This window comes from Gouania willdenowi, chromosome 1 (assembly GCF_900634775.1).
Source record: "Gouania willdenowi chromosome 1, fGouWil2.1, whole genome shotgun sequence".
Classification (NCBI taxonomy): Eukaryota; Metazoa; Chordata; class Actinopteri; order Blenniiformes; family Gobiesocidae; genus Gouania; species Gouania willdenowi.
The window spans coordinates 32,023,769-32,040,679 of record NC_041044.1 but is presented as its reverse complement, the minus strand read 5'-3'; the positions used below and the strand labels follow the sequence as shown (position 1 = coordinate 32,040,679).

The 16,911-nt window shown below is 44.2% G+C and overlaps 2 protein-coding genes across 2 annotated transcripts in view; both read right to left on the bottom strand.

Moving 5' to 3' along the window:
- The window catches only part of LOC114461721 (adenylate cyclase 9), a 51,403-nt gene extending 47,275 nt beyond the window's left edge, over window positions 1–4,128 (bottom strand). Inside the window, exon 1 of the mRNA XM_028444023.1 lies at window positions 260–4,128. Coding sequence (XP_028299824.1) covers window positions 260–2,111 — 1,852 coding nt within the window. The 5' untranslated portion in view covers window positions 2,112–4,128. The remainder of the gene's footprint in view (window positions 1–259) is intronic.
- Window positions 4,129–10,171: 6,043 nt separating this feature from the next.
- Window positions 10,172–16,546, bottom strand: LOC114458488 (uncharacterized). Its single transcript, XM_028440897.1, has 2 exons — window positions 12,269–16,546; window positions 10,172–11,866 (listed from the first exon to the last, which is right to left on the bottom strand). Exons 1-2 carry the CDS (start codon window positions 16,091–16,093, stop codon window positions 10,172–10,174), a joined length of 5,520 nt encoding a protein of 1,839 aa, XP_028296698.1. The 5' UTR covers window positions 16,094–16,546.
- Window positions 16,547–16,911: the final 365 nt, after the last annotated feature.

Genomic DNA, 16,911 nt, shown 5'->3' with positions numbered 1-16,911 from the left:
ACAAAAATCCCACCCACCATTTACATAAACAATGAAAGACCACAAATTATCCAAAAGCTACATTTTGCGAGAAAGCGACTATATAGAAAAATCAGTTCCAGATTAAATATTCTTTAAGATCCCTAAAAGTTGTTGTCAGCACAGTACACGTCATTCATTCTAAATCACAATAAGCAGTCAGGCCTTTAAAAAAAAAAACAAACAAAACAAAAACAATTCAATCTAAAGCACTTGAGTTAAAACGAGAAGCTCTACTCACCCTTCAGCTTCTCCACCACATTCTGCCCAGCTCGCTCTGCTACCCGGCCATCCTCCCTTTGATAACGTTCATCCAGGAAACGAGCAGTGGCCTCCGACAGATGGACCTTTCCTGCTACACCCAGCTGCTCCATCAAGTTGGCCAGGTTGACATCGTTCGACCACACGTCGAACTTGAAGCGTTTAATGCCCAGGATGCCACATAGCACTGTACCCGTGTGGACACCAACACGCATGTTGACAGTCTCACAGGTCTCCTGGCAGAACTGTTCGATGGCCTGGATCATTCCCAAACCCATCTCCACACAGCAATAGGCATGGTCCGGCCTGGGATCGGGACAGCCTGCTACACAGTAATAACAATCTCCCAGAGTGCTGATCTTCTCACAATAAGTGAGCTCGCAGAGTCTGTCAAAACGTCCAAACAGGTCGTTTAACAGGCCAACCAAGGCTGGTGCACTCTTATTCGCAGACATTTTGGTGAAACCTACAATGTCTGCAAACAGGATGCTCACAGGCTCCATGCGCTTCATGTTGAAGGGCCTGAATATTATCTGCCCTCTGGGAATGGAGGTCTTTTTACGTTTGTGGTTGTTGTGTGGCGTGTTTTTGGAGCCGGTGACACTTTGGCCTTGTGAAGATCCACCGCATCCTCCAATACCCACAGAGACCGCCGAGGCAGAGCAGGCACCGGCTGAATATCGCTTTCCAGAGTTTTCACCACAACCCTCATCATCACCTTGCTTCATTAGCTCATCTGCAACTCGCCGTGGCATGACAGAATGGATCATACGCTCCTTCAAGGCCTTCTCCACCTCCAGGTCTTTACCATGCATGATGGCTTGGCCAACTTTGAGAAAAGTGCTGCGGGAACGCACCTCGGACATGATAAACATGTGGATGCCGATGACGTGGGCACACAAATGGAGCAAAGCTTTGGCGGGACCCAGCCAGTGGAGGGTGTGTTCCTCCCAGTCAGTACCTGAACCTTTTAATCCTGACGTCCATCCTAAAGCCTCAAACAACACAGAATACAGAAGGCCCAGCATTACAGACGCATACAGACGGACATGAAGGACACTGTAAATTAAAAGGAGGACCTCCATGCATAAGGAAAACGTCCCCACAGGGGAAATGCAGGGAATCGGAGGAGAGGCAACTGAGTCCATTGTAAGATAGGAGGCATTCCCACCTCCAGCCCACTCCAGCTCAGTGTAGCCTGCAGTCTGTATCTGTGGAGCTAACGTGAGAGCAAAGGTAACTGCAATCAGGAGCAAAGAGGTTTGATTATACAGCCAAGTGTAAGGCCGGGTAAACGTGAAGAAAAACAGAAGCCCTAGTAAGACCAAAAAGGCAGCTGTGGGGGTCAGGAAGTTCACAGGGCTGCACCGTTTACTGTTGACCCCAAAGTAAATCCCCCATAGGACAGCCGAGACCCCCAGGTAGAAGAGCACATAACGAAATCTCCGCTGTGTCTGAGGAAAGCACCTTTCCTGGCACGCCTCCTCCAGAATGGGAGAGTCAAACTTGGGGTCCCAGCACTGTGCGGCGGAGCGCTCAAACAGCGGAGGTGCTTTCATCTGCACCCTGGAGGTGGAGGTCACAGCTGGTCTGGAGTCTGCGGAGCTGCAGCTGGAGGAGATGCTGTACTTGTGGAGGTTAGGGTTGACTTTATGAACATTCCCACAGCCTCCAACTCCTCCCCCTGATGCTCCTGCTCCACTGTTGGCTGCCCTTCGGGGCTCATGTTCTGGGTCACTGTTGGTGATCCGCACGGTGACGACACCATCAGCGTCACAGCTCACCTCTGTGGTTCGAGAGAGCAGCTGCCGGTGATGCTGCAGAGTGGCCATGTTGACCGTCTGGGATGAGCTTGGATCGGAGGAGGGTGTGGGGAGGGGTATGAGTTGAGTGTTAAATATTAATGATCTTCCCCAAAGGCACTAAGGCAATCAGACAAGGTGCGTGGGTGACATGTGCGCACAAGTGGCAGGCAGAGCATAGAGTAAGAGGAGGATGAGGTGATGGAGTGTCAGACAGAGGGAGTAGAGGTGTGTGTGTGTGTGTGTGTGTCTGTGCTGCAGGGAATGATCACAGTGTGAGAACGGTGAGCACAGAGGCACAGACGTCTTGCCTACGCACACGGATGTGCATGCACACTCTCACGCAAGATGCACCGTTCCAACTTCTTGGGCAGCCCATTATCCGAGGTTTGCGTCAGCAATTTCACTACACGTACGCTTCGCCAAAGAGGTGCTGGGTTCAAGCCCATCTTTCTCCCCACTGTCATCACTCTTTCTGCCTCTTGCTTTGAACATTCTTCTTAAAAATCCAAAGTTAGTGATGCAACGGGTGATTTTGTTGTGTGTGTGTGTTGGTTTTTGTTCTTTTTAATCCCTTCCTCGAGTTGGTCTTGACGTTACATGGCTGGAAACAATCTCCAGATGATCTAGATGTGAGCACATCTTTAGCAAATCCAGCTGTTCTTTGTATTCATCATCCCTCGAAAAGTGTGTGTCGTGTGTGTCCCTGTGTTTCACACACAGATCCTTAAGATGTCAACAGTGTGTGCCGTCTGCAAAAGTCACTCTAAAGTTTGGTAAATGGTCCATTGATATTCCATGTCCTCTTCCTGGACAGACACTGCTTATAGAAAACTGCGGAAGAACTAGATCACATTACTGAGCCTCTTTTCAGTCCAAGTACAATGCAGTTCACTTTAGTTGCAGATAATAAATAACATTTTCAGGTTAAAAGGACATTTCCATTAATGGCAGTTTCTACCTTCACCAGTCTTCACTTTCACGTATGCAGCACCAGCCAGTCAATCTTTTGCACGTTGTTTAATGTCCTTTCCATCTGTCTTGTTGTGGGTCTTTGCTTTGATCCAAATAGTTATTTTGAAAGTACTGTCCAGTCCAAAAAAACAAAAACAAAAAAGCAGATCACAGGAGGCCTGAGCCAGGCCTATTCCCACGGATCCAGCTCCGTCTTTTCCTGCGCCACCTCTCCGGATCTCCTCGTTTATTCCCCCCCTCTCTAGCCTTCCTCAGGGTGGGGGCTTGTGGAGGCTGTGAGATATTCACAGACGCACGGTGAAGGGGGAAAAGGGGGAAGAGCAGAAAATACCATCCACTGGCCAGAATTAGCGTCGGTTGGCCTCTGCTGGGAGTGCCTGCAACTTGTTGCGCGCAGTTGGCAAAACACAGAGCTATGAGGAACAGGCTGAGCTATAAATAGCAGCTGAGGATCAAAACTCCTGCAAATAAAAACAACAGAGGTGTGTAGCATTTAAATGTCTCCCTACAAGCATTTCACCGAGGAGCGGTTTCAAGTGTGTTGATCCAAACTTGCTCCTTCCCCCCAAAACTTTTTTTTTTCCTACCCATGCAGGGCCGTGTTTCCTGCGTTTGGAGAGAACACCCAGGGTGTGGATATTTGGAGCCCAGGCTGGGTTTCCTCCCCTCGCAGCAGTGTAGGAAACCCCCTCTGATCTCCGTGCTGGGTTTATCGCGGGTGTCCACGTCTCAGCCCGGTCCTCGGGTCTGGATAGCTCCAGTTTTTGCTGGCACGCATGTGTGCGCTCTGGCTGCCGTGCGTCCTCTTCCGTCGGTCGCTGGTAGCCACCCTTTCCCCTCCTCTCTCACACAGCTTTAAAGGCTGGACACACACACAGAAGGACCTCAGAGGCTGGTTTCTGGTTTCCAGGGTTTCTCAGAGCAATCCCGGTCCCCCCGCTCCTTTGGGTGCCACCATCGTCGCTGTGCCTGGGTTGGAAATCCTCCCCCAGCTGTTGAAGCGGTGTGGGTTAGAGAGAGAGAGGCAGACTGTAAAGCTGAATACCGCCCAGTCACACCATTTCCGCTCCTTCTGTCAGGGCTGTCATATGGTTGTGTTGTTCATTTGTCAGCCTGGTGGTCTCAGCGCAAATTGACTATAGCATATGGAAGTAGATTTGTCTTTATTATTCAATAAATGTTAAATAAAAAAACAACAACTTTTCAATAAAAAAAATTTATTTTTTAAAAACTTTTTCAATAAAAAAAAAATGCTCATTTTGAAAACGTTTTTTATTTGATTGAAAACATTTTTGATTGAAGTAAACTTTTTTTTAATTTATTTATTTTCTTTTTTAAATTGAATAACAACCCTGAAAACGGGAAAAGCGGGTCAGAAAATGGATTAATAGGGTATTCTTGGAGGCTCAACTTAAATATTATTATATTATGACCATTATTTCCTGTATTATTACAAAAATAGAAGAGGGCCTATTGGAGTGGCTAATCCAGTGTTTTTTCAACCTCGGGGTCGCCTGGAATGTGTTAAAAAAATAATTACTGATTAAATAACATATATACTTTTTTTATTTATTTTTTTAAATATTCGTCTTTTTCTAATTAAAACACAACATAAAATCTCAAACAACTGTATTCTCTATACTTTTACTTTCTCAAATATAAATTTAGTTTAAACAAAATGCAGTAGAAGAAAAAGACAGTATCAAATTATTGGAGCTTGTGCATTTTGTTACTTTTTGCACGAGCCTACTCTGTTTTTGTTCCACATTTGTTAACAAACAGGATCAAAAACTAATTATGGAGAAAATATTACTTGCAGAACAGTTTTTCATCTTTAACTAATGTTAGATTAGTCATAAATGACAGTAATTAAACAGCAATCAAATGTATTTTAGTTATTACATCAAGGGCTCTTGTTTTGAAATTCTAGAAGCAGAAGTCAGCATTTTTGATGTGTTTGTTTAACAATTGGCTGTAGGAAGAAGAAAAAAAACAACTGTTATGGCCAGCAATGCAATGTCTGCTTCTGTTATGAAATGTATCACTTTTTAAACTTTTGGTTATGCAGAAAATTTGACAATAATTCCTAGATTACAAACGCAACACTTACCCAGTGTCATCAAAAGTGAGTAAAAACACCTCTTTCAAATCTTTTGAAAAATTAAATTGTCCAGGAAAACAGTAATTGTAACCAGACTCGACTTTTATTTGCCGCCAAATTAATTAATTTTTAACTTTAATATGGAACGTTAGCACACTTTTTATTAATCTGAGAGGCTACAAAATATGCTATTATTATTATTATTATTATTATTATTATTATTATTATTATTATTATTATTATTATTATTATTATTTTAAATATTTTAAAGCTAAATGTAACATTATTTTTTTTTCCAATTGAAGCATTGTTATAAGTCGTCAAAAACCTTTTTTAGACACATTTTGCGATATGCCTGTGTCAGGCTGAGTCAAATCATATTGACGTGTATTAAAAGCAGCATATTTCAACAAATTTAACTACAATTTGTCAGTTTTGATTTGAATTTTGGCTAAAATTCAACCAAATCCACAAACTTTTTAATCAATGTGTTTTTTTTTTCAGGCCTGCAACTAAACATCATAATTTTTCAAAAGTTAAGAACAAATTCAGATGACCACCTTTAAAAAAATAAATAAATCGTTTCTTCTGATAATGAACAAGCGCTGCGATGTGCTTTTATAGTGAAGGCGCACAACAGTTTCCGGTTTGCCTTTGGCAGTTTCTGTGAACTTGCACGTGTATGAGAGTCTGTCAGTGTCAGTGCAGAGCTGCTTTGCTCTCAGTCACATGTGAACAACTGCTGCAGTTTCTCTGCTGTTTTTATTGAACAGTAAACTATTATCTCCCTTTATTCCGCTCTCACAAGAACAACTGGGTGAACCAGTCTGAGCCAAACTACCACCAACAGAAGCCACGATTTACAGGCCTGAATAATGTCATGCTTTGTAAGTGGATTTTAACTTATTTGCACTTGTTAGAACACACCTAATCACTGTATATAAAAAAAACAATGTAGACGAAAAAAATTGCGTGGCGCAATTTGTTATGGGGTGCTAATTGTAAAGTTTCTAAAAATGAACAACAACATTTAGCAACAAACCATGTTTAAAAAACGTATGTGATTTTTTTTTTTCATGTCACGTTTGACCAGATTTACAGCAATATTTGTGAAATTTGTGATATTTACTTTTCTCGTAAAAAATAGAATGTCAATTTTAAATCTCAATATTAAATATGAATTTAAATGTTAAATATTAAATCTAAAACTAAATATTAAATCTGAATGCTAAATGTTACATTTAAATATTAAATGTTAAGTCCTCATGTTAAATCTAAATTTAAATATTAGATCTAGATGTCAAATGTAAAATCTAAATTTAAACGTTACATTTAGATATAATGGAAATGTTAAATGTTAAATCTAGATGTCACGGGTGAAACTAAATATTTAGCTAAGATGCAAATCCACCGGAAGTAACAACATTTAGCATTTAGATTTACATTTAACATTTAAATTTAGATTTAGATTTAAGATTTAACACTTAGTTTTAAAATTGACAATGCATTTTTCTGAGAAAAGTAAACAGCACAAATTCTACAAATATTTCTGTAAATTTCATCAAAAGCAACATAAAAAAAATTCACCTCCGTCTTTTTTAAACGTGGTTTGTTGCTTAATGTTGTGGAAAGTTGGTGTTTATTTAAGCACGCACAACTTTACAACCAGCACCCAAAATGTTGTACAGGTATGAATATCATGAAAAAGTTAATTATTTTTGGTTACTCATTTCAGAAAGTCTAACCTATATATGATATAGGCTCATGACACATAGAGTGAAATGTTGCAAGCCTTTATTTCTTGAAATTTTGATGATTATGGCTTACAGATAATGAAAACCCAAAATTCAGAATCTCCTAAAATTAGAATATTACATAAGATCAACAAAAATAAAAGGATATTTTAAACAAAAATGTGAGGCTTCTGAAAAGTATGTTCATTTCTATGCACTCAATACTTGGTTAGGCTTACTTTTGCATGAATTACTGCATCAATGCAGCGTAGCATGGAGGTGATCAGGCGTAATGGAAGCCCAGGTTGCTTTAATAGCAGCCTTCATGTCATCTACATTGTTGGGTTTGGTGTCTCTCACCTTCGTCTTGACAATAGCCCATAGATTCTCTATAGGGTTCAGGTCAGGCCAGTTTGCTGGCCAATCAAGCACAGTAACACCATGGTCATTGAACCAGCTTTTGTTACCTTTAGCAGTGTGTCCTGCTGGAAAAAGAAATCAGCATCTCCATAAAACTTGTCAGCAGAAGGAAGAATGAAGTGCTCAAATATTTACTGGTAGATGGACACGTTGACTGTGGACTTCAGAAAACACAGTGGAGCGACTATTGCTCAGTGGTCCAAAGTCCTTTTTAGGGCAGGTTACCGGAATCAAAACGCCACTCACTTTCTTCTTCTTCTTCTTCTTCTTTACATAGTTAAAATTGCTACTCCTCTGTTATTCGTGAACGGATCAGGCTAAAATTTGGTACGTATAATTTATGAATCTGTACACATTGACACTTGGAGACCGATTTTCGATTTGGGGGCCCCAAAAGAAGAAAAAAAAACGAAAGCCGATTTCTCATTTATTTGCAAGCAAAATATTACAACGGTTGGTGGTACCAAATCATTGGCACATACCAATATTTAAATGGGGCCTATTACTCCAGGGGGCCCGGAGGGCCCCATTTTTCAAATCACTACTCCTCCGCTAAATTTATCGGAATATAATTGTGTCTTTTCAAAGGCAATTCAACGTAGATTACGATTTTACGTTGCACAATTTCATTTGTTTTACTCGGTGAAACCGAGTCATTTGACTGAATTCTCGGTAACGTGATACGTGCTATTTGGCGTGGAGACGTTCTGCGGCCCTCCTCAAAACTTGTTTCAGATTAAAGTATATTTTGAATGTTCTTTGGAAATCATGGTCCCAGAGTCTAGAGGAAGAGTGGAGAGGCTCAGAATCCATGTTATTTGAAGTCCAGTGTGAAGTTTCCGCAGTCTGTGATGATTTGGGCTGCCATGTCATCTGCTGGTTCAGTTTTCTGAAGTCCACAGTCAACGTGTCCATCTACCAGGAAATATTTGAGCACTTCAATCTTCCTTCTGCTGACAAGTTTGTGTCGAGAGAGTGATAATAATTCTAGTCGTTTCAGTCCATTTTTCGTCTTTTTTTAAAAATGTGTCGAAGGGAAATAGAATTCCCATGTAGCATTCCAAAGCCTGCTGGTTATCAAATATGCAGATGATGGTGCTTTTTTTGTTTGTCTGACCGTGAAGGTTAAGAGCAGGAAAACAGGAGCAAGATAAACATGATAATAAAGATTTATAATGTGTGCGTGCGCGTGTGTGTACTTGGCATGTGTGTGGCGTGTGTGTGTGCTCGTGCTGGAGAGCTCAACAGGAGAGGTCTGTTTGAGGAGTTGATAAAGTGCTGCTGATAAGCTTGGTGGAGCGCTGTCTGTCCGCTCAGCAAACACAGATTACTCAGAATACGAGTCCGATTACACACAGAGGGTGGAGGTTTTTCACACACGAGCTCATACATCGAGTCCAGAGTCAGCTCCGGGATTCCCTCTGTCTGGCCTTTCAATGAATGCTACATCACAACATATTTATTGTCTTCTGATGAGAAACTTCGCTCCAAGCTTTTAAATGAAAGAAACCCCCTCCCACAGAGCCACGAATAACTATCAAATATTTGAATAGTAATAGGAAGGGGTTTTACAATATGTACCAAAAATTGCAACAAAACAGTGAAAAATGACTTCAATAGATCAATTATTGACAAACTACCACATAGTGGGAGAAAGAATCCTGAATGCATCTGATTGACATGTTGAGTGAAAGCGACACCTGGTGGCTGAGTTAATAACTGTGGGAACTGAAGCAAAAGCAACACCTTTTTTTTTTTTTTTTTTTTTTAATTCTCATTGACTCTGTTTCACTATGCTCTGATCAGACTACAGACCAATTTTATTTATTTTTTAATTTGTAAAACTTTTCTGTCCATGGCCTTTAAGGATGTTTTTTTTTGGTTAGTTACTGCAGAAAATAATCCATGTGAAGCCAACATTTCATTTTTTTTTTTTTTTTGCATCTAATGACAATTTTAAAAAGTAAAACTAAATAACACTGTGAAGTATTCTAGTCTAGCTATGGCTTGTAGAAAAGTGGTACATGGATGTTAGAACATGTGCGCGTGTTTTACTGTCTGGGTGGCTGGCAGTTATTTTCCTATCCTCTGTCAGAAGGAACTGGAACATCAACGATGAGGAAGCCTTTGATGTAATTCCAAACTTCTTTAATGAACTCTTGCAGTGGTTACATGGGGTTTGAATAGTATTATGTTTTTGTATGTGTGTGTGTGTGTGTGTGTGGTTTTCTGGAAACAGTAGAAAGGAGGTAAACATAATTAGGATATGCAGGTAATGCAGGTAACAAACCAACAGGCAAACAAATGCACCCTGAACAGGCCAGCGGTCTGAGGGCCAATGGCACCACCTTTTGGATGTATCAATGTACTGCACTCAACTATTGAGGCTGCAGTCGATGCAAAGGAGTGCAATATAACATTAAACACAATGGAAAAAAACCCACAGTTATAATACAGTGAATAATAGTCACTTTGATGTATGTTATGTTCAGGTAACCCTTAACTGGCTAGCCACGTGTCAGGCTGCCTCTAAGCTGAGTGAAAGACTACACTTAACATGCAAACTATGCATAGAAACATATACACACATGTTGCAAAACACTAGGCTACATGGCAAGTATAACTAAAAGGCAACAATACTGTAACACAGGGGGACTTACTTGTTATTGACGCACACAGATGCAGCACATGTAACAACAACGTAACAAATAGAAACTAGTCCGGGCTTAAACAGGTGGAGTGGAATGTACCATTGCAACGGGGGAACATGGAACAGTCCAAACGACACCGACCTCAGGGGGTTTTCTACAGCCGCCTCCTAATGTGCATGGCAGATTAGTAATAACAAAAAGCCCATGTGGTTAAGCGCTATCTGTCGGCATAACAGGTAAGACAACAAGTTTAGCTACCGGGCGTCGGTACGTGTGTTCCCCAATAGTCACTTCAGCCGCTCTGACCTGTCCATCCGAACTGGGAAAAACCTGTGAGACCTTACCCACCGGCCAGAGTGCCCGTGGGAGTTGTGCATCCACCACCATGACGACTTGTCCGACTGTCAGAGGTGAAACAGTCCTTTGCCACTTCTGGCGGTGCTGAAGTGCAGGTAGGTAACGCTGAGTAAATTGAGTCCAGAAGTGGTCAGCGATCACCTGGCTGTGGCGCCACTTACGCCTGCCAAGCTGTTCTCTTATGCCATACACAGCTTGAGGCAGGGAGGCGTCCCGCCGCCCCATGAGCAGCATGTTTGGAGTGATTGGGTCAATGTCTGCAATGTCAGAGGATACGTAACCAAGCGGCTTAGAATTAAGTATTCCCTCCACTTCGATGAGGACAGTGTGCAGCAAGTCCTCAGAGACGCTCTGTCCTTGGAGAACGACCTGGAGTGCAGATTTAACTGAGCGAATTTCCCGCTCCCACGCTCCCCCAAAATGTGGAGCGTGTGGGGGGTTAAAGTGAAAAGTGATGCTTTGTTCGCTGAGCTTCTCCTGCAGTTGGGGCTCCATGGCTTTGAATGCCTCCTGAAGCTCTCTGTTGCCTCCTCTGAAGTTCGTACCCTGGTCGCTTATTATTTCGAAAGGCTTTCCTCTCCGTGCAATGAAACGGCGTAGGGCCATGAGGAAAGAGTCAGTGTCCATACCACTAAGCAGCTCAAGGTGAACACAGCGAGTAGTGAGACATTTAAATATAATGCCCCAGCGTTTCTCCTGTCGCCTGCCTATCTTAATAGTAAACGGGCCGAAGCAGTCTATTCCGGTGGACCAGAATGGAGGCTGCTGCAGGCGTAGCCGACTGGCAGGGAGGTCTGACATTTTGGGTGTGACAGGATTAGCTCGCCACGTTTTACACTCAAGGCAGTGATGTTGATGTTTCCTGATAGCTTGTCTACCTCTCAAGACCCAGTATGTGCGCCTTAATTCGGCAAAAACACGTTCGGGGCCTGGATGCATGAGGCGAGAGTCATAGTCTTTAATAATGAGCTGAGTAATGGTGTGCTCTGGTGACAGCACAATAGGGTGCAGAGTGTCAATGTCGATATTCTCTGCTCGGCGGAGGCGCACACCTACACGGATCAAACCTAACTGTGTGTCATACTCAGGAGATAGATTGTTAAGTTTGCTGTCGGAATGTACATCCTTCCCAGCTGAAAGTGCTTTTACCTCTGCAGGGAAACTATCCAGCTGTGCCAACCTGAGCAGCTGGATTTCTGCCTCTATACGCTGTTCTGCAGACATAGACGGGGCAGCCGCCCCGTGAGAGGACAGGTAGGTCGCCTGTACTAAATCAGCCCAGGAATCATGAACTGCAAGATCGGACTGTGTGAGGCAAACAGAAACATAGGCACAGAGAGCTGATTTCTTAAATTCACTATCTTCTTCAGAGTCATTACTCACAGAAGGCCGGGATGGCCAGTGTTCAGGGTTTTGCCTCAGGAAGGATGGTCCGTCCCTCCATTGGCCTGGTGCAGACAGTTCCAGCAGCACTTTGCCCCGAGTAATGTCGTCTGCTGGGTTCAGAGCAGAGGGAACATGTCTCCAGCTGGCACCCTCTGTGAGCTCCTGTAACTCAGCAATGCGAGTACCGACAAACACTTTATATTGACAGGACTCGGACTGGATCCAGTTCAGAACAGTAGTAGCGTCTGTCCACAAAACAGTGTCACTGATTGGGAGAGTCAGCTCATTGATGAGGAGTTTAGATAACTGTGCTCCTGCCAGCGCTGCACATAGCTCTAAGCGGGGGATTGACAGTTGTCTTTTTGGTGCCACTCGGGACCTGGCCATGGCGAAGGCGGTGTGTACCTCATGTTCTGCTGACTCAAATCTCAAATAGGCCACTGCTCCATAAGCGCGCTCTGAAGCATCACAGAATACATGCAGCTGCACAGTTCCGTCTCGCGTCTCTGGAGTCGTGTAACATCTGGGCATGCAAATGTCTGGGAGAAACTTTAACTCGCTCACCCACTCTTGCCACAACTGGAGCAGCTCGCCATCGATTGGCTCATCCCAGTGTCTTTCCTTCTGCCACAGCAGTTGCACGATGAGCTTGGCCCTTGTTGTGAAGGGAACGATGAAGCCCAGCGGATCGTATTGTGAGGCGAGAATGCTGTAGATGTTCCTCATTGTCGGCTCTTGATCAGGTGGTGAGCGACATCTGTAGCTGAGGTGGTCAGATGAGCAGTGCCAGGCGAGCCCGAGGGTTGGTTCTTGTGGGTCTGATTTCTGAGTGGTCAACCACAGCTCACAGGTGGGGGACCTTGCATCTGAGGGGAGATGTGCTACGGCCTCAGGAAGGTTACTAGCCCACTGCCTGACCTCAAAACCACCTGTCGCTAACAGCTCTCTGGTATTGTCGATCAGGGGTCGCGCCTGTGATGGAGACGGCAGCGACTTGAGGCAATTATCAACGTAGAATGAGCGCATAACACAGTCAAGTACTTGCTCATTGCCAACTTTGTGTTCCTGCACGTGGCGCTGAAGAGCATAAATGGCACAGCAGGGACTGCATGTGGTCCCAAACGGCAGCACACTCCACTCGTAGATGTCCGGGGTGCGCTCTCTCTCCATGTCCCTCCAGATGAATCTCAAAAGTGGCATGTCTTTGGTGAGGAGCCGCACCTGGTGAAACATCCCACGAATATCCCCACTGACTGCAACAGGGTACTCCCTAAATCTCAACAACACACCTATCAAGGGGGGACCTAGTATTGGGCCTGATAAGAGCTGGTCATTAAGACAGTCTGTCTTATAGTGGAATGAGCAGTTGAAAACTACCCTGGCCTTGTTATTATGATACACTATATGATGAGGGATAAACCAGGATTCATCAGTGCTGCGAGCCTCATCGGGAGTTAGTTTTCTAGCATATCCTGCTTGTTCTAGCCTGTGTATTTCTGCATTGTAAACAGCTGCTAAATCAGGATCTTTAATCAGGCGCTTTTCTGTGGCACGCAGCAGCGCCATGACTGATTCGGTGCCAGCATGTAGTTTAGGAGCATTTCTGTGGCGGAGCAGAGGAGTAGCATAACGAAATACTCCATCTACTTCGACTCGCTCAGTTTGGTTCTGCAGCAACTCTAGTGCCTCTCTATCTTGTTTGGAACGAGTGGCCTCTTTCTCCGATCGAAAGGGAAGTACGTCTAGCTGCCATAACTTCTCTACATTATGCCTTAGGACTTGAGTGGGGGATGGTAGCAAGGATGTGTGCAGACAAGAGGCTTCAGTGGGTTCATGCAGGAAAGTGGCAGGACCCTGGATAGCCCAGCCCAGTTTAGTCTCAACAGCTACAGGTGTGCCTAGTGGACCAGCTTTAACCTGTGACAAAGGTGTAATGAGGTGCGCATTATCTGAGCCGATAAGGAGCATTGGCTGTACATCCTTAAAGGCTTCAAATGGGACATCACTCAAGTGTGGATACTTCTGGCGCAAAGTGTCCATGGGACAGGATTGTTTGGCCAGATTGAGCTCAGCTGCAGTAAAAGCACTGCTGATGTGATGTTCAGTTTGAGGACGTTGTGGTGGACTAATGTTAAAAGTGACGTTTGCTCCCTTTAGTTCTGACACTTCCTGCCTGATAGTCCTCAACTTAATAGATTCTACAGTTTTCTCTAACTGGAGGTAATGAACAGCTGCTGATAATATAATAGTCCTTTCAGAGCCATCGTCCAAAATGGCATGTGTGAGTAGTGACCTGCCCTTACTATGGAGTGTAACAGGGACTACTTTAAGCATTACTCTGCCGGAGTGAGCGGCTTGATCCAAATACACCATGCTGGATGCTGTGCTCAGTGTCAGGACACTCCGGTTAGTGCTGGAGGAGGCCTCATGGAGGATCTGCAGATGCTGCTCTCCACAGGTTGCACATGGCTTTTTAAGGGTGCAGCTGTCTGGCTGGTGTCCCCTACCACATTTCCAGCATCTTTTATTTTCATTTATCCAGCTGACAACCTGTGCAGTACTCAACTTAACAAAATCTGGGCAGGAGTTCAAATAGTGTTCTGTACTACTGCAAAATGGACAATATGGCTTAAATTTCTCCCTTTTCTTGCCTTTAATTCCATCTTTATTCTCTGTGTTAACAGCAGTATGCGTGGGGGCTTTCTCAGTGCCATAGTAAATGGATGAGGAAGACTTAAGCTGCTTGGGTTGTTTCTCTCTGCGGTCTGAGCGAGGTTTCTCAGCTGTGTAGTTCTCTGTGGCTCGCCTAGAGATCTGAATGGCTTGGGATTTTCTCTCTAACCATCTGGCAAAATCAGGGAGTGTGTATGTGTTGACAGAGTCACTCTGCAAGATACCCCTGGTTAAACAAAATTCAGCAAAACTATCCTGATAAGAAGGGGGGAGTTTACTCAGCAGCCTATCTACGTGTGAGCCACATTCTAGTTCACTCTTGGCAGCTCCTTTTAAGGAGTCCAATAGTCCGACAAGACTGCTAACTGCTAAGGCGAAGTCCTCAAATCCCTGGGCATCTCCTGCTCTCACTGTGGGGGCTCTAAGAATGCTATTTATTTCACTTTGGACTAACTGTCGTGGCTGTCCATAGCGCTGCTGCAGAGCCTGCATTGATTTAGTGTACGGCATAGGGTCATGGACATATCTCTTAGCTATCTGGAAAGCAGCTGGGAACTTGAGGTGATCTAGCAGTACCTGGAATTTATAATCCTCAGAAAGGTGTGGATGTGGGCCCATAACACCGTCTAATCCTTTCTTCAATAAGAGAAAATCGCTCTCCTTCCCTGTGGTAAAACTGACTAACCTAGGCTTAGGAATACCATAAGAAGAGGATATAGCCATCTCCATCAAGTTAGGCCTCTGAGCTGCTAACATGGGGGAGGTGTAATGTGACATGTCCTGCAGAGCACCAGGCTGTGCACTGGCAGGAGGCTGAGGGGGAAATGCTGGATCCCTATATATATACTGTGCGCTTACATCGGGAGATATAACCTGTGCAGAGTGGGGATTACTCACAATAGGGCCTGAAGTCCAGGGTAATGAGCCTACAGGTGGCACAGGATAAGAAGGAAATGCAGATGGCTGAGGCTGCATTATTTCTGGGAAACTGGGTTGTCCCATGTAGGGCTGTGTAGACCGGGCTGGATAAGGTATGGGCCAGTTTGATCCTCTCTGTTGCTGATGCTGCTGCCAGGGCGGATGTGGATGGTCTGACGCTGCAGGCCTTGATACCACTGGTGCTGGTCGAGCTGCGTTTTGGGCTGAAGAGAGGACATAAACAGGCTGTGTTGTGCTCCCCACACCACCAAAGGCAGGTGTAGTGGAAAGAGGAGCGGATGGCATAGTGACAGGCAGAACTGCAGGGGATGAAACTCTCTGTACCGTCGTCTGCTCAGGACTATGTGGTAATGAAGCGAAAGGGGCAATGTTCTTCAGGCTGCCCATATCAGGGTCTGTGATTAGGGGCATACTGAGGCTACGTGCCTGCTGGGGTAGTTGAGCATGTAGTGTTGATCTGCCGAGATGAAGAGATGCATGGAGGGTATTCTGCAGTTCCCTCATCTGATCTTGAACTTGTGAAACGCACCGCTCCATCCTCATCAATCTGTCCATATCTGGTAAGCTCTCAGCTTCTGCACCTTGCATTGGAGTTGATGTTCGCTGTACAGATACAGTGTTACTGCTCAAAGTGTTCATATCTGGATATGAAATTACTGGATCAGGCTCATGGGAATGATATGACAGAACGTAGTCATCCAGATGTCCTGGGGGCCGGTGATGCCTCCTGGGACGAACAACTTGCTCTTCTTCGTCATATTCCCTTAATGCCGCCATTTGGAAAACTGCCAACCTATCCGGCTCGAAGGACCACTTGTTAGAACATGTGCGCGTGTTTTACTGTCTGGGTGGCTGGCAGTTATTTTCCTATCCTCTGTCAGAAGGAACTGGAACATCAACGATGAGGAAGCCTTTGATGTAATTCCAAACTTCTTTAATGAACTCTTGCAGTGGTTACATGGGGTTTGAATAGTATTATGTTTTTGTATGTGTGTGTGTGTGTGTGTGTGGTTTTCTGGAAACAGTAGAAAGGAGGTAAACATAATTAGGATATGCAGGTAATGCAGGTAACAAACCAACAGGCAAACAAATGCACCCTGAACAGGCCAGCGGTCTGAGGGCCAATGGCACCACCTTTTGGATGTATCAATGTACTGCACTCAACTATTGAGGCTGCAGTCGATGCAAAGGAGTGCAATATAACATTAAACACAATGGAAAAAAACCCACAGTTATAATACAGTGAATAATAGTCACTTTGATGTATGTTATGTTCAGGTAACCCTTAACTGGCTAGCCACGTGTCAGGCTGCCTCTAAGCTGAGTGAAAGACTACACTTAACATGCAAACTATGCATAGAAACATATACACACATGTTGCAAAACACTAGGCTACATGGCAAGTATAACTAAAAGGCAACAATACTGTAACACAGGGGGACTTACTTGTTATTGACGCACACAGATGCAGCACATGTAACAACAACGTAACAAATAGAAACTAGTCCGGGCTTAAACAGGTGGAGTGGAATGTACCATTGCAACGGGGGAACATGGAACAGTCCAAACGACACCGACCTCAGGGGGTTTTCTAC